We start from the raw sequence: 24,579 nt of genomic DNA, 5'->3' as shown, positions 1-24,579 counted from the left end.
GTGCTAAAACATTAAAAAAAAAAAAAAACCCTTTAACAATTCTAAAACCCATGATGAAACAATGGCTAACAAGACCTCTCCAGGACTGTGCCTCGTCAATCAAGTCTCCCTTTACTTTCAGAGCCAGACCTGTCTGAGTGCCCCAGCCCGAGGCTGTGTCCTCTTCTAATTTACTATTCATAGTCATGAAGCTAAATCAGGGTTTCCCTGGTTACTGACAGGCTCTTCTGAAGGATGTGGCTATGTAATTGCTGTTGGCTTGGTTACTGGATGCATTCAGAGTCGAGAGCACTGTTAGTAAATGCTGCTATGAACCTACAGAAGAAACTAACAGGCTCTGAATGAGATAAGGCAGTCCAAAGATTAAGGTCCTCCTCAGGATGTGCCACTGAGTGCCCCCTCCTATGCTCCTGACATCCCCAACAGCAGTCTACAGAGTAACTGGATCATGGAAACGGTTAGCACTGAAAAAACTCACAATCGACTCATGAAACTCTAATTAGGCGGCTCCAGCCACCTGCTGGACCATCACACAGCATCGGCCATGAATATCCTGTCCAGATCACCACTCAGCAAACATTTCCTGAGCTCTGTCATAGCCCCATGCTGGACACAGACATGAGGAGATTTGGGAGCAGCAGCTTAGAGGACAGGCGAGCGGGCAAGTGATAATAGCGTAGCCCAGAGATGACATTTTTAAAAAGAGAAGGATGGAGGCCTCATGGTTCCTCCAGGCTGAGGACAAGGCAGAGGCGTAACTGTCTGAGAGATCTTTAGTCTGGAGTTGCTCGCATCTGGAGAGCTATGCCCATGGCAGGAGCCTGGTCTTCTGCCCGAGATGTCAAACTCATGCTGAATGTACCACCCATAGGGCTATGTGCCCTCAGTGTGGCTGCACACACCACTGCCATGATGCTCAGTGCCCTCCCTGTGCCCAGTAACCATCAGAAAGAGGAGCTGAAGGAAAGAGGGTAAGGAAGTGACCAACTCCGGGTGAGAGTCCATATTGGAAACAGTGTTTTAGACCAACAGACTGAGCCTCTGTGCAGTGCTAAGAATCACATTTATTTTATCTTCCCATGAAGAGGTGAGTCACAGAGAATAAAATGCATGATCCTGCATCGTTAACCATATTGGGAATTGTAATTATTCTTATATAAGCGATGCCAATAGGAGCACATTCAAACACTTCCCGTAAATAAGCCTTACCGGTAAAAAGAAAAATGAGACCTTAAAAACACAGTTTTTTAAAAAAGCCACTAAAGGACAGACACTGCAGACACTGTGACTCTACTTAGACAAGTTACCTAGGATGACAGTCATGAGACAGGACCAGAGTGCTGGTCCCCGCTGGATGGAGGAGGGGACCATGAGGACATACAGTTACGTGACCATCAAGTTTTGGCCTAGGATTATGAAAAAAGTTCTGGAAATGGGTAGATGCTATAGTTGTACACAGTATGAATGTCTTCAGTGGCACCACTCTTTACAAGTAAAACTATTAAAATAAAACTTTTCTATCAGGTTTCTTTTACCATAATAAATCCATGCTCATCTTCATAAGCAGAATGGCAGATGATTTAATTATCAGTTTACAAGCTACGCCAATGAAAAATAGAAAAAACCAAAATGTATAAATTATCAATGGATAGTAGATAAAATTTGGGCTGTCTTATGTCAGAGGTTCAGTCCATTATCAAGGTGGGAGCATGGTGGCGTCCAGGCAGACGCTGGAGGAGCGAAACATTCTACATTCTACATGTTGATCCAAATGCAGACAGGAGAAGACTGGCTCCCACAGGATGAGGAGGAGGGTCTCAAAACCGCCACAGTGACACACCTCCTCCAACAAGGCCACACCTACTCCAACAAGGTCACACCTCCTAATAGTGCCACTCCATGATCCAAGCATCTACAAACCGCCACATCAACTCTTCACTCAAGAAGCTAAATATACAAGAGCTGTCATCTTGACTGTTCTGGACTATATGGCCTGCTTCCCACCTGTGGATGCAGTGTGCCTGTCCACTTCACGGCAGCAGCTTGCCCTGTGATGGGCTGCACCCTCACACCGGGAGCCCAAATAAGCCCCTCCTTCTACATTGCTTTTGCCAGATTCTTTGTCACTGTGATGAGAAAAATAACAAGTACACTAACTTTTCTAGAAACGGGGAGAGAATATGTTGTAGCACATTGGACTGAACAACTATTAGCTCAATACCAAAGCCACACACACAACCACAGTAGGAAAGGTGAGAGAAGAGGGGGATATGGAGAAAATTCTACCACAAAGCATTTTAAAACTGAATCCAACAATATATAAAAATGGCTGTCGACCATAAGCAAGTAACACTCGTTTAGCATGTTAAGCTGAGGCAGGCAAGACAGTTTAGTACCATAGGACCCCATTTTGTCTTGGGTTATGCCTACATAACCTTTTTCTTATCATTGCATTTGGCAACATCCGTTCTTTGCCTACATGTTCTATAACCATACACAACTCCCCCAACGATGCATACACTCCCATTTCTAAACAATGGCATAATGTTCTCCATCCTGACAACACAGTCAGACTTAGACAGTTTCTACTCAAGAATGTTCCTGACATATCTGGATATGAAGAATTGAAGGGCTGATCTGGTCTGAACTGGTTTGGAGTAAAAATACAGAAAGATAAGACTGCCCTCTGGTACATTTTAGAGAGAACCCTCTATTTCCTGTCTTATGACTGTGGATATTGTGTGCATATGACTAAAATCAGAAGCATTATGGGAAGGGACATGGCCAGTAGGAAAAAATGAATGAATGACTCAACCTATCAATCAAAATACTACTCAAACCATACCCCTCAGTAATCAGCTTGTTTTCCTCTTATATCCACATGGGGCCTTGTGTAACCTGCACTATTGCTCTGCCCTGAATAAAGTTCTCTTTCAGCTTCTGTGAATCAGTGTGAGCCTTATTGTTAAGAATTTGGATAAAAGGCCAAGACCTTGAAAACAGGTTGCCTAAATCCTAACCACTGTTCATCCTACACAAATTGGTCAATGCAATACATCACCATCATCAAACTAGACAAGAATAAGAAAGGGCATTTTTGAAGATTCCAAAATGTAGTTATCAAAAATTATCAAATTTTAATTAAAAATAAATGATTAAATTATAAAAACACCTCTTAGCAAGTCATGAATGGAGAGGATGGTCCATATTTTAAAATATTTATTTAAATAAAATACAGCTACATTATCTGTATGGTTTTCAAACATGTCTACATATTTGTGTGTATGCCATATAACATACAGCTAACATCTTGAAGAAAAAGGGTGGATTGGAAGCCATAATGGAGCAAGTGGTTGATTAAACTTGGGGAAACAAAGGCAAGAGAGTATTTGATCACTGTATTCTTCTGTCCCCAAGGAAATCCCTAAATCACTGCTGCCACTATAGCCAATGCAGCTGGAGCCACCACTGTGGATATCTGCTGGAGCATGAGCCTTAAGGACTTCTTCTGTGTCCCCAGAACCTACAGAAGCTTCTTCAGTTGGATCTTAAATGGAGTCTCCAGTAAACTTCTGCCCCAGGACAGTCTTCAGTGTGCAGCCCAGGACCATGAAACAGAAGGAAGGATACCCAGGCTCCAATGCACAGTGCTGCACACACAGACCCATACCTACCCTCATCCAACTGCACCAACACTGGTAGAGTCTCTTAAATATTTCTATCTCCCAAAGTAGCAGTAATTACTTTCATGAGAGAATTCTACACTGAATGTCTTCAAGGGAAGAACATGAAGAGTGGAAAGCAACTTGTAGTGTAGTCTGGAACAGGACTTAAAGGGAGACCATGCAAAAGCTTTCCCAGAGGGCTGGAGAGATGGCTCATCAGTTGAGAGCACTGACTGCTTTTCCAGAGGTTCTGAGTTCCCAGCAACCACATGCTGGCCTCATAACCATCTGTAATGGGATCTGATGCCCTCTTCTGGTGTGTCTGAAGAGAGTGACAGTGTGCTCACATACATTAAATAAATAAATCCTTTAAAAGAGAAGAAGGAAGAGGGGGAGGAGGAGAGGAGGAGGAGGAGGAAGGGGAAGGGAAGGGAGAGGAGGAGGGGGAGGAGGGGAAGGGGAGGAGGAGGGGAGGAGGGGGGAGGAAGGGAAGGTGGGAGAAGGAGGAGGAGGAGGGGGAGGGGGGAGGAGGAGGGGAGGAGGGAGAGGAGGAGGGGGAAGAAGAGGAGAAGGGGGAGGAAGAGGGGAGGAGGGGGAGGAGGGGAAGGGGAAGGAGAAGTGGGAGGAGGGAGAGGAGGAGGGAGAAGAAGAGGGGAAGGAGGGGAAGGGGTAGGAGGAGGAAGGTGAAGAGGCGGGGAAGGGGGAGGGGGAGGAGAGGGAGGAGGAGGGGGAGGAGGGGAAGGGGGAGAGGGAGGAGAGGGAGTAGGAGGGGGAGGAGGGAGGAGGAGGAGGAGGGGGGGAGGAGGGGGAGGAGGAGGAAGAGAAGAAGACGAAGACGAAGACGAAGATGAAGACGAAGACGAAGACGAAGACGAAGACGAAGACGAAGACGAAGAAGAAGAAGAAGAAGAAGAAGAAGAAGAAGAAGCTGCTTTTCCAGAGGTGAGACAAATCCAGTGCTGAAGCTGACCACATTTATTCTTTTTTTTCTCCATCTGGCTCCACCCCCTACTCTATTCCTTATTTATTAATACGCAACATCAACAGCAGCCTACCCAGGCCCCCATTCTTTACACACTATGTTCTTTTTCTTTGCTTTCCCCCCTTTCTCTATACTTTTTTTCTTTTTCTTTGTCCTCTCCCAAACACAGGTTGGCTGGTTTGTGAGGTCTCTATGACTTTACCTGCTGGGAGAAGAGACCACTCTACGTGATCTACTCTTCTCTCTTTGGTCTGTTCTCAACCAAAACTCCTCCATTTTCCTGCCACCTTTAACCTTTCTGGTGCCTCCGCCGTTGCCCGTTCTGTGCATGTTCCTCACATTTCCTATCTAGCAGCCGAATCCTAATCACCAGCCCACTGAGATCCCCTCCTCCCCACTCACACCCACAGGAACTCCCCTCTTAGTACTCACCATGTCTCTTTACTCCTAAATCAATTGCTACTAATGGAGTGGCTGGTTTGCAGTCATAGGAGGGTACTGCTCAGTAGTGACCATTACTACAGGCAGTATTTGGCTCTCGGTGGAGGACAACAGATATATAGAGCCTAATGTTCGGAACACTAATCTACAGAGGAAGAATATTACCTCAACCACACCGCAACCCAGACTCTTCTGAATGCTACAGTCTCCTACGTGGAAGGTGACAGGTGATCTAATTTAAAAACAACACAAACAAAATCGAAAATTTAACCACAGATGGTAAAGTCCTGACACAAAAACATAAACAGCATGAAAAACCAAGACAACAGTCTCCTCCAAAAATTATAAAAACAAATTGCAACCCACAATGAGAGTGATTTAGACTAAATCCTAAACAAAGATTATTCAAAGAAAATGCAAATAACCTCTTGAATTCCTGGAGAATTCACACGACTGAGTAAAATAAGAACATCGATTTGGAATATAAAAATAGAATTCAATAAAGACAAATACTGAAAGAAGATGAAGCCAAAATAATGTGAAGAAAAATAGGTAACTTAAAAGCTCACAGAAAACCTGGCTGCTGTGCAGGAGAGGATGCCAGGCTTGAAGACAAGGCAGGAGTCTGGCCATTCAGTCAAGGTCAATGATAATGTTTTTTTAAAAATATATATGAATATAGCATGCAAGCTCTAGGGAAACCATAAAAATGCAAAATATACCACTATGTGCATAAAAGAAGAATTCCATTCCAAAGACATAGAAAATATCTTCAAAAAAATCTCAGAAGAAACTTTCCAACATGTGCAGAAAGAGGCTGATCTGGATACAAGAAGCATACAGAACAGCAAATACACAGGACCAGAAAATAAACTCACTGCCTCATGTTATAGTTAAAACATTGAATATGCAAATGGAAAAAAAATATCTAAAGCTCTAAGAAAATAAGGCAAAGTCAGACATAGAGGCGGGCCCCAGAAGAACAACTGGTTCTCCAGTGGAAAGCTTAAAACTCAGAAGAGCTTAGACAGATGTATTTTATATTTCAAAAGACAATTGCCAATCCAGTCCAATAAACCCACCAAACTATCTGTTATAACTAAAGGAGAAGGAAAAAGTTCTACAGCACACAGGCCAAAAGGATTTATGTGTACCAAGCCAGCCCCACAGAAGAGACTAGAAGAAATACTCCAGGGTGAAGCAAAAAATAAACACAATAGATGCTACAAGGAAAAACTAAACAATGCTAAGGTAGTCATTAAGCAAAAGAGGGTTAAGAAAACAAAACATCACAAGTTCAACAGAATGACAGACAGCCATGCACATCTTCCAGTGATAACTGAATCTAGATGGTCTCAGTTTTCCTATCAAAAGACACACACTAGCAAACTAGATTATAAAACAGAATTTTTCTTTTTGCTTCCTCCAAGAAGCACAGCTTGGCATCCAAGCTAAATATTATTTTAGGGTGAAAAGATGGAAAAGGGCTTTCCAAGCAATTGGCACCAGGAGACAAGTGGGCGTGGCTATTCTAATATGACAAGACAGACTTCCAACTAAATCAAGGCAGATCACTTCGTACTGACCAAGGGAACAATCCATTAAGAAGAAATTACAATCTGAATATACTCGCCAAACACTGGTAATTGTCAAACACACAATTTCAAAAAACAAATACCATTACATATAAAGATAATCCCAACACAGCAATAATGGCTTTGACAGCCCACTCACCATTAAGCAGATGGACTGGACAGAAAAATAAATGAGGAAATATTGGAATTAAATGATATCATAGGTAAGATGAACAGAATAGATACCTATACAACACTCCACCCCAGTCTGAACGGCCTGGAAAATGAAGCCAACAAAACCTTGGCAAGGTTGGTGGGGATGGTACAACCACTGTGAAAATCAGTGTGAAGAAGCTTCTCAAAAGGCTAAAAATAGAACTGTCATGACCCAGTTATAGCAGTCCTGGGCATAGCCCCAAAGACTCCATCAACTGACACCATTGCTGCGCTATTCATAATAACCAGGAGATGCAAGCACCTAGATGCCCATCAGTTTATGAATGGATACTGAAAGTGGGGTACATCTTATTTGACTACAGATGAAAACGGAGCTCACAGGTACTTGAGGCGGAAGATATTCTGTAGCCCAGACCCAGAAGCAGCCGAGGCCCAGAAGAGAAATGTCACATCCTCTCTCTCAGATGCCAATCTTAGCTCCAAGTCCTTAGGGGAATGCATTTCATTTGGGGTGTTTGCAGAGGCCAAGAAGCTATTGTAGGAGGATGATGTTAGGCTTTGAGGGAAGGGGTACCAGAGAGGACATGTGACATGAGAGTTGTGATACTGAGGGTGGGAACATTAGGTAAAGATGGAGTGAGGATACAGAAGAGACCAGTAGGGCAAAGTTCAACCAATAGCAAGGATGGATGAAAAACACTTACGTAAACCCTGAAGGTGTATGTCAAAATAGATTTTTAGAAACAATTTAAACAGAGGTAAGCTGTAAGGGTGAATAATGTTCCACTCAGAGGCCATAGCTTATTAAATAAAAGCTCTAGTGCTGGATATGGGATACCTCTGTACACATTATTCATCACGGAGGCCTCACTAGCCCCCAAAACAATACAGACCATGCCATTGCTCTTGGTTGCCATCAGAGCTAGACATGAAGACCCCCGCTGCTGAAAACATCACATATTTGGCTTGTGGGACATAGAAAAGTCAGTTGGAATGTAGCTGGACACTTTCATCCTGTTGGCTAATTTCCTTCATGCTTCAAGGTGCTCAGTGAGCTGCTGGGGAGAAAAGTCTTACTCAGCCGTGAAACCTGGGGGCTACGACACTGAAATCGCAGTAACATGGCGCCCGCAGTCCCAACACTCAGGGAGGTAGAAGCGGATGTTCATTATCACCCCTGGCTGTATTGTGAGTTCAAAGTCAGCCTGGGCTATAATGAGACCCTTTCTCAAAACACTAGGGGTGGTGTAGAAATTATAATAACCAAGCATACCAAGGCTTCTCACGGTGCCACACGATGCTTGGTTTTCTTTTGCCATCCGCTCCCCTGGGTTGAAATAAAGAATTCTTTGCCAATTACTCCTAGGAAATGGGCTGCACTCTGAACTGAGAAATCAGGCACCATACGTGGGAGGCACAGACAGAGAGTCCGAGGTTAAGCTCACTGGGCAGAAGTGCAGGCAGAGAGAAGAAGGCAGCGGACGGTCTTGCATCCAATTGGCTGCAAACATGTCGGATCTCCTGGGCCGTGGCTTTTGTTCTGGGAGACACAGCGCTTACCAGAAAGCCTGGATAGTGACTGGAGAGACGTCCAATTACTGTGCAGATTATGGTCACAGGAAAGATAGGGGCACCCTAGCTTCAGAGCTAACAAGGACAGATTGCACTACCCCTGCAGATCAGTCTAATTTAAACAGAGCCAAAATCACTGTGGTTAAACAATGGAGGTCATGCTATTATTTGCTGGGGAGGGGTCCTGAGTCCTTCCCCCTCTTACAGGCTCACAAAGGAAGTGCTCATGCTTCATAGAAAGCAGCTCCACACCTCTTTGTTGTGACATCTGGTTTTAGCGTAGGCTCCTGGAAACTCTGTCCTATACGGAGATGGTGTTTATACACTCGGAGAGTTAGCTTAATGTGTAACATTTGTGATGCCCTGGGTTTTGTCTCCCGACATTACAGTGATAAATGGATGAATAAATAAACTAATAAATAAAATGATTTAATTGTAATGTTTACTCTGGCTAAAAATAAACAAGAAATAATCCTTTGCCTTCTACTGTCCAGCATGTAACATCCTTTCCCCATCCCTTAATAGCCAGCATAATTCTAAAGGTCAAGTGGAAAGGTTTGCTAATGGTTAAGGACCCAGGCTGGAGTCAGATGCTCATAGGTATAGCTTCCTGACTTTGGAACAATGCACTTAACTCCTGAGGACTCTGCTGCCAGAAGGATGGGGTGCAGCAGGAACTGTGTGTGTTCAGAGTGGCCAGGAGTAATTAAATAGGCACAAGCAAGAGGCTGGAACGGTGGTTCTCAACCTGGGGGTCACGGCCCCTTTGGGGTCAAATGACCCTTTCATGTGGGTCGTGTATTAGATGTTCACATTACGATTCATAACAATAGCAAAGTTATAGGAATGAAGTACCAATGGGATAACTTTATGGCTGGGTGTCACCACAACATGAGGAACTGTATTAGAACTGTGTTAGGAAGGTTGAGAAGCACTGGGCTGAGGGCCGTGCCCTGCACATAAGAAAGAAAGCAGCCGTCACAGTCATTGTTGGTACCCTGTGTCGGACGTGGTTGGCGTGAGCACGTTAAACAGCACATTTTGAGACTGGGACTTAAAGGAATGAGTCAACCCTATGCCTCACCCTTCACCCGCATTCCCGGTTTCTGTGACAATACTGTGGACAAATGGCTCCGCTCACTCCATTCAAGAGTGGTTGGTTTTATTCTTTATAAAAAAAAAAATGATTATTGCTTGTTTGCACCCAACTTTTCCAGATACATGGCAAGGATGACACAAAGCCCTGACTAGGAAAAGCACCCCATGCAAATATGCACATCAGGAGCCTCCTCGAGTAAACATAAAGCGTATATTGGGGCCTATACGTGTACATGCTTTTGCACATAAACATCTATGAATATAAAAGACATGATGATATCACTAGATAGTACCTAGTGGGCTGGGGTGAGAAGCAGAGAGATGAAGGGACTTACAGTTTTCTTCCAATTTATGTGCTGCCTGCATCTTTTATGTGAGACTAGATTCAGATTTTATTTCACATTTTAAGAGGAAAAAAAAAACCCGAGAAACTGGTGTCTTTTCATTTAAGACAGAATAATTGCCATCCCATGATTCACACTGCATTTGGAAAGCATCCTCTTTAGACTTCTCATCTAAAGATACAGAAGAGGTGTGACAGTAACCCCAAACATACTGTAAGGGTTTGATCATTAGAAATCAATCCTCATTTAAAAGGAGTTGATGCCATCAATGTCTCATGCACATGCAGTATGGAGTTAATCAACATGGGAGGCATTCGGGAAGAGGCTGAAAATCAACACTTCCTCCTCCTTCTTGTCCTCTTCCTCCTTGCCCTCTTCCTCCTCCTCACCCTCTCCCTCCTCCTCACCCTCTTCCTCCTCCTCATGCCCCTCCTCCTCCTCCTCCTCCCCCCCTTTTTTAAATCATGAATTTAATCTTAACAGAATGTTTGTTTTAAATCCTTAAATGATTTTTCAACCTCCTACGGCGGCTCTTAAGAAAGACATTTTTGAGAAAGTGCTCACTGCACCCTGCTGGCAACTGCTCCCTAGCTGTACCACAGGGTGTCACTGACCATGACGTCCCTGTTGCTGCCCACCTGGGTGTTATTTACTATAACTATTAAGGTATAGTAATGATAAAAATAAAGCCAGGGGATGGAGAGGTGGCTCTGTGGTTAAGAGCACTGGCTGCTCTGGCACAAGACCTACGTTCAGGTCCCAGCAGGCCCATGGAAGCTCACAGCTGTCTGTAAGGCCAGTTCCAGGGGTCCTCTGTGAGCTCCTATCTGCAGGCAGTGCACAGACCTACAAACAGGCCCACACACATCCACACAAAGTTAATAAATATTTAAAAGCCAAAAACACAACACTTAACCAATATTTAAGAAAAAAGTCTCTAAAAATTAGAGAATGGAGAAAAATGTTCATAAACTTAAAGTTAGGAAGCTTTTCTAGGCAAATGACAGGATCTGGGGCGTCAGAGAGGGATGCAGATGGACAAGAAGTGGATACAATGTACCATTTCCCCCCCAGAAAGAACACTGTGACAAATGTCAACATGTAGATAACAAACCTCAGGGAAAAGGAACAACTATAGCACATATAAGAAAGTCTACACTTCTTAACACAGTAGGTGCATATTAATTATATAAGTGACAGCAGAACAGAAAAATAAATAGCACTGGCAACTAACATAAAATATAAGTGACAAACAAATGTAAACCTTACTTTTCATTAAGGAAATGAAAATCATATAATGATATTCCACTTTTCCTGCCAGAGTCTTTCAGGACATTTTGGATAATACACAAAACAAGAATTTGCATGGGGATGGGCAGCCACGATGTTGGCAAAAAGTGTTACATGGCACCTTGTTTTAAGAAGATGAACTAAGGAATAAGTTGATAAATCTTATTCATGTGTGTGTGTATGTGTGTGTGCATGTGTGCATGTGTGCATGTGTGTATGTGCATATGTGTGTATGTGTGTGCCTGTGTGTGCGCATATGGGTATGTGCATGTGTGTGTCTATGTGCATGTGTGTGTATGTGTGTGCCTGTGTGTGCACATATGGGTATGTGCATGTGTGTACGCATGTGTGTACGCATGTGTGTGTGTGGTGTGGAATTTAACTCAAGGCTTTGAGTTTGCTAGGCAAGAGCTTTCCTCTTAGTTTTCTGAAATAAAATCTCAGTATGGAGTCCAAAGTAAGTTGTGGTTCTTCTGTGTAAGCCTCAAAGTGATGAGACTTCAGGTATTTCCCCAAAACTGAACTGACTTTATCAAACTGAAGTGCACACATGAGCACTGAGACTCTTCTTCCTTTATCTTCTCCATGGCTGCTTATAATTTCTGGTCTCACACACACACACACACAGCCATGCCTTCAGCACCTGGGACAGCTCCCTGTGACCAGCACCCCACTTTGCACTTGTTGAATAGTGAGTGTGCAAGCAGGGTCACATTCTCTGTTCATCTTCATTTGATCAAAAGTTCAGGCTCCTTCATGAAGGCATAGCAACTAAAGCAGCACACATGTTCCCTGCAGAATGCCCCACTGGCCTCTAGTTAACAGCAAAGTTCTTTCCAAGAATTCATGTGGAGATGTCAGCAAGGTACACGACTAGCAAAAGCAATGTGCCTATGTGTAAGCTGCCATGCATGTAATAATCACACACACACACACACACACACACACACACACCACATGCATGAAATAATAGCTAGAAAAGTAAGAAGAAACTGTTGGTTGCTATTTCTTAAACAGAGGGTGTGTTTGAGATGTTTAGAGTAAAAAAAATTACTTTCACTTATATATCTTTTATGCAGAAAAAGCTAGATAATTTTAAATTATGCATGGAAAAGAGACATAAACACTACATGTCCATATGGTTAAATATCAGCTATTCTAAAGAGAACTAAAAACCACAATTAATTAGTTGAGAAAATTTAGATAAAACAAAACATACCCTGTGTCTTGGGTGGGAAGACAAATCTATCCAACATCAATGCTCAAGGCTATGTATAAACATATGATTCCAATTAAAATCTCATATCCTTTCTTTTGATTCTTGGCTCCCTACAAATATCAAAGTTCATCTTAGAGAGTAAACATTTAAGAACAGGCAAGACAAGAATGTTTTTAAGAAGTAGGCTTGATGTTTGAGAAAGGTATGGGGACAGGGATTTCTGACCAATTATAAAATGTAAGAAGATAATTTTCTGGACCTGGGATGTACCGTTAACCTCAGCACTTGTGGACCCAGGTGGGTCTCTGTGGTTTTGAGGCCAGCCTGATCTACCCAATGAGCTCCAAGCTAGCCAGGTCTACAGCATGACACCCTATCTCAAAAAACAAGAAGATCAAGGGGAAAGTCATCAATGGCCAGAAACAAAATTGGGACAGAATCAGAAGCCCAGAAGTTGATAAATGGGTCTACCTGTCCGTGTGTACCTGTGTTCATACATGTAAGGGCTCGGGAGGGTAGACACTAGTTACATGTTGATTGATCATCCATTATACGTTTCTTGTCTCCACCACTTTTCCTTATTGTTGCAACAAAATACACAACAATAAGCAAGTTTAAAAAAGGAAGGCTTTCTTTTGGCCCACAGTTTGAGGTTACAGGGTGGCAGAAGCCAGAGACTGCTGGTTACTTAGCAACCAGAAAGCTGAGACAGGTAAACTCTGAAGCTCAGTTGTTAATGCAGTCTGGATCCCCAGACCATAGTTCCACTCACATTAAGGACTGGTCCTCTCTTCTCAATTAACCCAATCCAGAAACCCCATTCATGGATACATTCTAAATTTGTTTTGAAGGAGATTCTAAACTTTGTGAAGTTGACAATATTGATCACCACAGCTTCTGATTCAGTGCCGGTAAGTTACCTCTTGAATGCTACTAAATTCAGTTAGTTGTAGAAAATGTTAAATAATATTTATGACCAATTACAAAGCAAATTACAACAGAGCATGGTTAGCAGAGCACACATGACTCTACAAACAGACCATACATATGCATGCGTGGTGTGCACAGAGAAGGCTGGGACAATACTATACACTGATTGATAAGATTGGGAATGAGCTTTGTTCTTTCTATTATATAGTAGAAAAAGAGATTCTATTTTCATATTTTTGTATGGTTCTATCTCATTTAATATGCTATGAAGAACATAGGGGGCAGGTAGTCATCACATACACTAGGAAAGGGAAGTTGGGGGGTGGGAAGCACTGTGTAAAGTCAGATCATATTAGCAGAAGGCCATAGGTCCAAACCCAGAGCTCTCCATGCCACGTACATGACCCCTAAGCCTCTGGGGGCTGGCTTGTGTGTGCCTGAGCAGAGAGACCCCGTGTCCCCTCTAAGTGAGACAGATGGTGCGGTATCCACAGCATCATCTAGCCAGAGGCCTGAGGGAGAGGACGCCAGTGCAGCGCTGTCTCCACAGCATCATCTAGCCAGAGGCCTGAGGGAGAGGGTGCCAGTGCGGCTCTCGGTGTGCCTATGACTGTTCTTCTCTTTCATTCATCAGAGGAAGAAGGCACAAGGAAACCGGAGCTGACTTTTCCGTTCTTTCTCACAGCACTCCATGTTCTGAAACAAGGTATGTCTGAGACTGACAAGTAGCTTGGAGGGACCCAACACTGTGAGAGCTTTCTCTCTCCTATTTTGCTGTGAGGCACTGCCACTTCACCTTGTCCCAGGCACTTGGTTTCCCATAGTGCTTTTGCATAGGAAAATAAGAATCCCAAATAAAATCTCCTGACCCCATGTAAATGGCTAGATTATACAATGTCCACTGCATGAAGTACTCGGGATCAGAGAGAGTGCCGAGTTACAGAGACAGGATGGCCAGGCTCCACTGTTGATAAGGATGGCGTCCAGGCTATGTGTTCTTAGTAACTGTGAGGACTCAGCACCTCTAGAGGATGGTGCTGCGATCGTCAGAGAAGGAACCCCAGTCTGTGATCTCTAGGACAGTTAAGACTGAGACCCAACTGTTAGTTTTGGTAACTCTGAAGCTTCCTCAGTGTTGAGACTGTGCCAGTTTTCCTCCTTGAGCCCAAGTAACATGACCACAAGAGAAGGCAGCACAGCCTTGAGGGAAGAGTCAGCATCCTTCCGTCCAGACTTCCCAGAGTGATCACTGACGGGCAGAGCAAACAGACCAGCAGCTGAGAAGTAGCATGGCTCCAAAGGGGAGCCCAGCGCTGTCTTGAAGCAATGCCAATGCTCCTGCCCCTGGGAGCCATGGCCCTTCTAGGAGTCTAACTCCACACATACATACACACACGATGTCACTAGATGCACTTTAATTGTTGTTCTAGAGAGGAGATTGTAGAATTATGAGCTGACTTACCTTGAGGTGATAATCCTGTTTAGGAAATCACATACTGACCTTCTTTAAGGTACACCATACCACCTCCAATTTTCCTAGTACAAAGATCTTTCCCCTCCCCCTCCGCCCCCCACTGTGCTGGCCATTTTTTATGTCAATGTGACACAGGTATAGTCATCTGAGTGGAGGGAGCCTCAGTTGAGAAAATGCTTCCATAAGATTGGGCTGTAGATAAGCCCAAAGGGTGCTTTCTCAATTAGTGATTGATGGGGGAGGGCCTAGCCCATTGTGGGTGGAGTCATCCCTGGGCTGATAGGCTTGGGTGCTATAAGAGAGCAGGCTAAGCATGCTATGAGGAACAAGCCAGTAAGCAGCACCTCTTCACAGCCTCTGCATGAGCTCCTGCCTCCAGGTTCCTGCCAGGTTTGAGTTCCTGCTGTGGCTTCCTTCAGTGCATGGAGATTCAGGATATGTGAGGCAAATAATCTCTTTGCTCCCCAAGTTGCTTTGGCAATGTTTCATCACAGCAATACTAACCTTAATTGTGATGCATACATATTCACACACACACACACACACACACACACACACACACACACACGCAAGGGGTGGAGAGCTGAAGCTAATTGCAGTAAGTACTTGTCTCCAATCCCACCACTTGGGAGGCAGATGTGGGAACACTATCCAAAGTTTGAGGCCATCCAGCTCTACATAATGAGTTCCAGGCAAGCCATGGTTACATAGGTGAGATCATGCCTCAAAGGAAGGGGAAAAAAAGGAATAATTTACATGAGTATGTTTTAATCAGGAGAATTTATAGAAATGAGACATGAACCAGTGTGACTGAAATTCCCTAAGCAACCAAAAAGCTAATGAAGGGATACAACTTTCCCTGCCACTTGAAGAACACAGTACAATTAGCCCTTAAATGTCTCCCTGCAACATCTGAGCCCCTGACCTTTATGGAACATTTTGTTTGTTTGTTTGTTTTGCTGGAAGCCTTTCAGTACTCACCAACTGGCAGCCTTCGAGGGAGCTGACGAGCTGGGCGTTCTGGCAGGAGAGGATGGAACCGGCCAGGTTGAGCATCACACACACTGCCGAGAGCAGCATGAAGAAGGTGATCTGGAAGCCAACCAAACACAAATTGATTATCCACTCGGCGAGCCTAGGAGGGAAACTGGCTTGGCTTTACAGCTGCTTTAGCTTAATGAAGTAATTACACGAACAATATTTATGTTTTAAAGGAAAATGTGATTGTTTCTCAAGATGTCAGCTTCATATTACCCTAAATAGCAAAAGCGAAAACATTGAAAAGCCACGGCAAGTTACCATGAATTTCTTTGGAACCTACATTTTTAATCTTAGGAGCTAAACCTGAAAATACTATACATTCCAGACACTCAATAGGAACACGCCAGAACTTATTAACCAAAACCGAGGGAAAGGGCTGTATTGATTAGAAGGACGTTAAATTGATTTTGTTTAGTTTTTAGCGTGGAAAATTTTGCACATGTGCAGAAGAGAAACTATAAAGAGGCCCCGGGCACTTGTCACCTATCCTCAGGAATCAGCCAACTCTGGGCCAGCTGTTCATCACTGCCTGACCCATGGGGAATATTCTGCCATAAATGGAATCCATATAATCCCATCCCTAAATGGCTCTGTGCATATTTCTAGAGAATTGTCAGCCATTCCTGTAAATATTACTGAATTACTGTTGTCATGCGTGTTAAAAGTAAACATGTGTTAGTATTGAGTTCCAGAACTGCTATCCTGCCTCACTTGCCCCTAGTTTCCACGCTGAGTCATGTTACACAGGATATACCGAAGGTCGATGTAGTGTAACAGTTACACCTCTTCCTTCCTCCTCCCTCTTCTTCCTCCCTCCTCTCTTCTCTCCACACAGGATTTCACTACTTACCCCAGTTCAGCCTTGAACTCACAATCCTCCACCCCCTGCCTCTCAAATGCTAGTAAATCTTAAATCTATGGGTTTCCACCTTCCTGCTTTTTCCTTAAAACTTACTGAAGAAACCAAATCATCAGCCCCATAGAGTGGATAACCAGGCTGCATCGTATAAGATACCTTTTGGTGATCAAGAGAAATCTAAGACTATTATAATTGAAAGCAGGAAGAGTGTCAGGAAAACTTTATAAAGACTTTGAAAGAGGTGAAAAAAAATACTAATTGCCAATGGTTCCCAGCACACCCTTCTGGGCTCCTTTGCCCTTCATGGTTATTATGCCATTTCAAACCATTCCAAGCTTCAGAAAATGGACCTTAGTGCAAATGACTCCTGGAAATGCAAATGTAAAGACATTTGGTCTGGTGGAATGGAACTAATTGTTACCCATGGCTACCAGCAACTTTTACATCTACTTCTAAGTGTGTTTCGGGATTACAGGCAGCCCATGCAGACAGTGTTTGAATTTCTACTACAAGTGCCTGGAAAATGGATTGGTTCCCCTTTTGAAATGATGAGTTTTATCATCTTTAACCTATGTTTAGTATGATGTTGAAAGCTGCTTCCTGGGCAATAACTAATAATTTCACTTTGGTTTTGTGTATTGTGTCATTAGGAACCCTGGACTTAAGTTCACTGAGTACGTTTCAGTCACCTGCATCACTGCACACTCAAGTTGACCCCTGGGCTCTTAGGGTTTATGGACTTTGACTTCTTGCTTGCTTCCTGGGTCTTAGGGGGCTCTAGGACACCTTACACACTTCCAGACTCAGATCTAGAATAGTGTAGACATCTTTCAGTGACAAGATTTAGATGCCACAATTTTTTTTGTCTTTTTTTTTATTCGATACATTTATTTACATTTCAAATGATTTCCCCTTTTCTAGCCCCCCACTCCCCGAAAGTCCCATAAGCCCTCTTTTCTCCCCCTGTCCTCCCACCCACCCCTTCCCACTTCCCCGTTCTGGTTTTGCCCTATACTTCTTCACTGAGTCTTTCTAGAACAAGGGGCCACTCCTCCTTTCTTCTTGTACCTCATTTGATGTATGGATTATGTTTGGGGTATTCCAGTTTTCTAGGTTAATTAGATGCCACAATTTTTGTGTGCAAGATGTTCTTTGCTCTTTAGATGGTCATTTTTTCAACTTTTCAGTTGCCAGACATGCGTTTATTTTATACTGACATTTCTGAATCAAATAGGAAGCTTTTAACCTATCGATCCTAGGTCTGCATCTCCTTTCAACCATGCCAGAACCCTTTGTCTTCAATATAATTGTGATTAATTTCACAGCTCCATAAGCAGCCTCAAACTACCTTAAATCACAGAAACACACCAGAGACAGTTTAAGATGGAGATCTCTTTGCACCTCTTGAAAGCATTCTACCAAGAACAATCAAAAACTCTTCGTTATAAACCCTTAAGTCCTCTTCTGTGGGAGTTCAGCTCCCTTTTTGCTGTTCAGTTATGGTTTCTAACAATTCATGGCATTTCTGGTTTCCAGAGTAACTGACACAGAGGGGGTAACTGGGCCTTCCCTGGGACACTGAGCAGGTGATAAACACTGCTAAGATTTAGTGTCAATCTTAAATTAGGTTTATATTTTAAGTGACCATTCTGATGTTCATTCCCCTCAACCTGACACGATTTAGCAGCTGTTGGATTGTCTTGTGCTTCCATGGCTTCCATGAGCAAAGGGACTTTCAGTCAGACAGCCAGACAAACCAACCTTCTGCTAACACTGGCCATTTTGAACCCTTCAGTGTCCCTACATACTGAATAAACTACATACTCTATATTTACTCTGTATCCTGAAGATGCAGCCTCAGTCAGGACTGTCTCGAATAACTCACGCCCAGCCTTTTGCTATCATAAGCCTTGCTGAACACTAGGTAGCCATTTCTTCCCAGGCCAGAAGAGAAACACTTCCCCCATGGCCTAATAGGACTATTGTGACCAGTAGAAGAGACAATGTTGTGACGATGCAAGCACCAATCTTTATTCATCTGGAAAATTTGCTGTGATTAGGGAAAAAAAATTTGCTTTTCCTCTGGCTGTGCTATCAGAATAAGTAGCTGGGGACACCTCCCTGCCACCTCCCCTGCTTTTGCAACATTAGGCCTGGTAAAGGTTTCTCTTGTTGCCTATTTTCAGTAGGGTGTGCTGTGTTGGTAGCATACAAGAAGAAAAGATGAAGACAGAAGCACCAGAAACAGTGGAGTGGTAGCAAGGGCACAGGACTAGCACAGGACTGGCACAGCACTGGCAGAGATGGTGGGCACCAGAACACTAGGCTGCAGGATTAGCCAGTGGCCAGCTCTCTGGCTTCTGTAGACAACTCAGAGATGAGCAGCTTGCCTGCTCTGCTGCAGAAGCAGCAGACTAGCTACCTACTTCACAGCCGAACAAGAGGCAGGGCAGAGCCATTCGCAGGCCAAACTGCAGAAGCGCCAGAGTGCCAGTTGCATCGGCAGCTGCTAAAGATGCAGAACTGCTGGACAGTGGTAGCAGCTAAGGGCAGTCATAGAACTCTCCTGAATGTCAGCAACTATGACGGCAGCAGCCACAGTCACAGAAGAAGGCTGAACAGCCCCAGAGAGCAGCCATAGCAGAGACAAGATGACAGGGTAGAAAGAGGGAAGGAAGCTGAGGCTGAAGGAAAGAAGGCTGTAAAGAGAGACGATAGAATGTAGGCCCTGGTGACAGAAGAGTCCCAGAGAACTGTGACTTTCAGCAAGGATGTCAGACCTAGCACTGATCTCTGTCAAGGGCTGAGGGATCCTAAGGGATGAGAAATTCTAGGACCTAAGACCTGCCCAGAAACTGCACCAATGGTCACTAGCAAAGGGCAGAAAAAGCCCATCTTCCTGGAGCCACGCAACGACTCTAAGAAGAGAGAAGAGCCCTCCTACCTGAGGTCTCAACATGATGTGAACAGTAGCCGCTTCTGCAGCGGCTGCTGCTGCTGCCGGCCGGGGCTGTCCTCAAAAACCTAAGGATTCAGCTACCACCAAACCCCAATATGTGAGGAGCTTCTCCCTTCCCGTCCATACTTTCTATCTGGGTACAGCAAGCGAGCTAATTGGTACCAAACATTGATTCAAGGGTCTCAACGTTCAACGAAAAATTACAAAGCATAGGAAGAAACAGCAAATGATGGCTATCCACAGAAGTTGCCACCGAAAGCATCTAGAGACAGCTCAGACTCAGGGTTTTAGTTGAAAACGTCTTAATCCTTAATGTTAATGTTCTGAACATGCTTCAGGTAACCCAGGCTACAGAACTAAAGGAAATCAGGAACATGACAGATAAGATGGGCTGGGTGTCAATGCAGGGGAATACAAAAAGGAAAGAGACAGAAACTGCAGGTAGAGAGCAACATAGCGGAATGGAGACACGAGGAGTGTGCAGCGGCAGGCTTAAAGCCACCGCAAGAATCACTAAGCACAATGCTGGGAGGCAGAGATGAGCTGCAGACAGGAAGAGAAGCGAGGCTAAGAAACCTGGAGAAGCAGGCACAGACTGCTGATGGCAGTTCTCCGGGAAGCAGGGAAAGACATAACAAACCAAATCTGAAGGTCTCATGGCTAAAATCTCCTGGTATCTGCTGAAGACATGTGTGCATATTCCAGATGCCCCAGGAACTGCAGGCAGGCAGGAGACTTGAGGACCCCAGCTGAACGCAAGTATAACCTAACTAGCAGAGGCCAAAGGTGCAATGGGAAGCTTCCAACAAGATGAAACTCTTCACTAAGGAAATAAGATTAGTAGCTGACTGTCCTTTAGACACTACATGGGTCACAGGCAGTGGGATAATATGGTTACACTTCTAAAAGGAAAAAAAAAAAAACCAAAAGCAAAAAAACAAAACTCTGTCAACCCAGAATTCTATATCCTGCAAAACTAGCCTTCAAATAAATAAGCTATTTAAGCAGAAAGGTATGGCTGGCAAGAAATCTCACAGGGACTATTTACCCTGAAATGACAAGCTACTAGAGGCTAACTAAAGCCATGCAAAGAAAAGTATTATGTTAAAAGGATAATTGCATGTGTAATCTCGTCCTTCTCTTTTGTTATCGTAGATGGAGTAAGAATGCATTAAACACGTCGATGGTCAGACATTATTAAAGGATGTGATAATGAGGGAGTGCTGTCAACAAGAATAAAGGCAGCAGACACTGCTGCTGTTAAGCTGGGACCAGATGATCAGACGCTTAGGGTGTTGCTAAGGTTTGGATGTGACTTGTGCCCCAAAGGTTGGTGACTTGAAGCTTAGTCAGTACTGGGAAGTGATGAGTGTTTACAAGGTGGTGCTAGGTGGGAGATGCTTGGGCCTTTGTGAACACTGACCTTGGAAGGGCTTGGCAGATTTCCTCAGGAAACCCAGTTAGCTTCTTTGAAAGTGGATTACTAAGGGAGAAGCCTGGCCCTCTGCCCTCTGCCCTCTGCCCTCTGCCCTCTGGCCTCTGGCCTCCTGCCTCTCCAGGGTGTGCCTTCTCTTTGCATGTGCCCCCAGGACTCCATTCATCATCAGGGTTTTAGCAGAAGCTGAACTGGGGGCAGAGGGGAGTGGGGGGGAGTGGGGGGGAAGGGGAGTGGGGGGGAGAGAGTCGGGGGAGTGTACTTCATCTTGGACTGTTCTGTCGTCAAAATTGTGAGCAAAGTATCCAATGTCAGATACTTTGTTACAGGAATTGAAAAACAATCAAAATAAATGTTAACTATAACTTTCAAGCTCATTACTGAGAAACAATGAAAAGCTATGCAGCAGGATCCAGAGAGATGGCTCAGCAGTTAAGAGCACTGGAGGGCCTGGGTTTGGTCTGCAGCACCAAATGGTGTCTCTCAACTATCTGTAACTTCAATTTCAAGGGATCTAACATACTCTTCTGGCCTCTGTAGGCAATGCACACGTGATATATGTGGTGCAGACATGCAGGCAGCTAACGAACCTATAGGTACAAACAAATAGAACATAAATAAGCAAATACAATAAACAACAGAGTATTTAAAATAATAGGGAACAGATATAATAGGAAATAAAATAAAACACTAGGAAAATTTATCCAACCAAAATAAAATAATCATTGAAAATAACTGAAATATAAAAAAATAAAATATATACAAAGCAAATGAGATAGCAGAGCCATGATAGTTTAAATATTTGATTTGCAGTCAGTGATGGTATAGTATGTGTCTTTTAAAAAGAGATCTACTTATATGTTGCAAAGGAGAACTAACTTTAGGTACAAAGACACAAACATTTTTAAAAAAATGTTTAAAAAGACAGCACAAAAAAACAGGCCTGGTCATTAGAGAGAGAGTTAGTGAGGCTATACTAATGTCTTCAAAATAGATAAAGTGTGAAAAACTGTTACAAGGACCATAAAATGTGCAGTAATGTAGCAAGAAAAATATCTAGTTCATAAAAATAGGCAACTACGAAACTATATATCAAAACAACGGAGTCCTCCAAATGTGAATCAAACCAGGACAGAGCTGATACTTTCATAATTTATTTTTAATGATGAAAATGTCTACATGGGATATCAATAAAAAATAAGGACCCAGAAATACCATAGGCAGTAAGAACTGATGGAAATGGGCGACATCCCAACCTCAGAGACACATCCCAACCTCCGGGATACATCCCAACCTCAGGGATACATCCCAACCTCAGGGACATATGACCTCGCCAAATAAAGAAGGGTGAGATCTAGGATCTGCCTGCAGAAGACAGGTGCTCCTCAACACTGTGAATGACTGGATCCATGTGAAGTACTTTCCCTCACTAACAGGAAGTAACGCCAGCGGTCAGAACAGAAGCCAAGCATGCCAGTTAGCCACACACTCCTAAACAACCACTAGGTCAAAGAGGAACTCACTAGAAAATAAGAAAAAGAAAAAGAAGAAATCTTTACAATAAAAGAAAGTGAGAAGCTCAGCAGAGCATGTGGAATCCAGGAAAAGCCATGTGCAGAGAGGTTTTGGGCAGTACACATCTGTCTATGTCCAAAAAGAAAAAAGGCCTATGGCAAGATTCTGACATTTCAAAGTAAAGAATTAAAAACTAAGAGAAAATGAATAACAAAACTCACAGGAGCTGAGAAATAATACACAGCAGATCAGAGGCAAAAAAAGAAAGAAAGAAAGAAAGAAAGAAAGAAAGAAAGAAAGAAAGAAAGAAAGAAAGAAAGAAAGAAAGAAAGAAAGAAAGAAAGAAAGAAAGAAAGAAAGAAAGGAAGAAAGAAAGAAAGAAAGAAAAAGAAAAATAGTAGATATGGGCACACAGAACTAAAGTTAGATCTTGGCAAATATTACCAAAATTGGCAAGCCTTCAGCGAAAGAAAAATAGAGAGAGAAAATACACATGAAATAAAAAACAACAACAACAACAAAAAAAAAAAAAACAAAAATGGGGATACTAATACTGACCCCACAGAAATGTTAAGGACTTTTTAATATTATGACAAATGTGTTCATCTGATAATGTGTTCACTCATAAGTTAAATATGAATGTGATATTGGTGAGTTTTGAGACATAGAGATTTTCCTCTTGACCAATTCTGCAGGGCCCCCTCGGTGTCCTCTTCTCAGGAAGGCCTCATCCACAGCCCAGGAGATGTGAATGGAACATGACAGTCTGGTAGCTCTAGGCACAGCCTTGGGATGGAATGAAGTCTCCTTGGCATGACCACTGAGCAAAGGCAAGGCTTCCACAGACTGCTGTTTGTTCCAGCCCAGCTGGAAGGTGGAGTCTTGCCTCCAAGATGTTGGAATATTAGCAGGAGCTTTCAGAACAAACAGAGATGGAACTCTTACACATCAGGTCTCACTTCTGATTCTGAAATCAGCTCCCTCCTCAATGCATACTCGCTCTTCCTAACTCTGCCTTCAAAATGCCCAAGTTTCCCCTGTACACGATTCTGACACCTCACCAATAACACAGTGCCAATGAAAGTGTGTCCTTACTACTTTAACTGGTGTTTAGCTTCAGTTTGGGCACAATTACTTAAGAAGAATTAGAAGGGCAGAGGCTCAGCCAGTAAAATCCTCAGCCATGCAACCCTGAGAACCTCAGTTTGTTCCACTGAACCCAAGAAAAAACTCAGGTCTGTAATCCCAGCACTCCTGTGGAAAGACAGGAAGTGAGAATATGGACCTGAAGCTCCTCTGTACATAACACATAGAGAAGTAACAAGGGGGAAGCAGCGAACCAACTTCTGAAAAGTGCATGTGTGAAAGCTTCAACACACATATACATATACACATATATGTGTGTGCACACACACACACACATTCATACACACATACATTCACATACATACACACACATAGACTCATATACATACACACATATATATATACATAAATACATACATACCACACAAATACACACATGACACACATACCACATACATACACTCACATACATACACACATGCATCCATATATACATGTAGGAAGCCATTAGAGACCCTCACTTTGGCTGACAGGGCTAAGGCCCTGAGAAAAGCAAACAAGAGCCTCTCCAATGGGTATTTGTTTAGCCATTGTCTCGAGATTACTGCAGAATGATCCTGCCTGCGTCAACATCGCCGACTCCGGGTATCTTCATCAGATGACCTTCTCATCTCCTGTCGTAAATGCCAGGAATACCTCTGCCCCTCTTTGTCCTTACCTTGGGGTACTCCCCTCCTGGAAACCTTAAAACCTGGGTACCCCAGAACAATAAACGAGGCTTTGACACAACTCAGAGTGGCTTTTCATTCTTGGTGCTTGGCCTCTGTCTCTCTCCCCCCCTTTTGACCCGCAGGTAGCACCCCTTCGGAAACCTGGAATAACTGACCCGCGGGACGGGTTCCAGTGGCGCCCGAACCA

The 24,579-nt window shown here is 43.5% G+C and overlaps 1 protein-coding gene across 1 annotated transcript in view; it reads right to left on the bottom strand.

Annotated features, from left to right (window-relative positions):
• The window catches only part of Entrep2 (endosomal transmembrane epsin interactor 2), a 424,545-nt gene that overhangs the window by 85,005 nt on the left and 314,961 nt on the right, over positions 1-24,579 (bottom strand). The window contains exon 3 of the mRNA XM_052161367.1: positions 15,748-15,858. Coding sequence (XP_052017327.1) covers positions 15,748-15,858 — 111 coding nt within the window. The remainder of the gene's footprint in view (positions 1-15,747; positions 15,859-24,579) is intronic.

This window comes from Apodemus sylvaticus, chromosome 1, assembly GCF_947179515.1.
Source record: "Apodemus sylvaticus chromosome 1, mApoSyl1.1, whole genome shotgun sequence".
Taxonomy (NCBI): Eukaryota; Metazoa; Chordata; class Mammalia; order Rodentia; family Muridae; genus Apodemus; species Apodemus sylvaticus.
The sequence above is the reverse complement of the archived record's forward strand: the minus strand, read 5'-3'. Positions and strand labels throughout refer to the sequence as shown.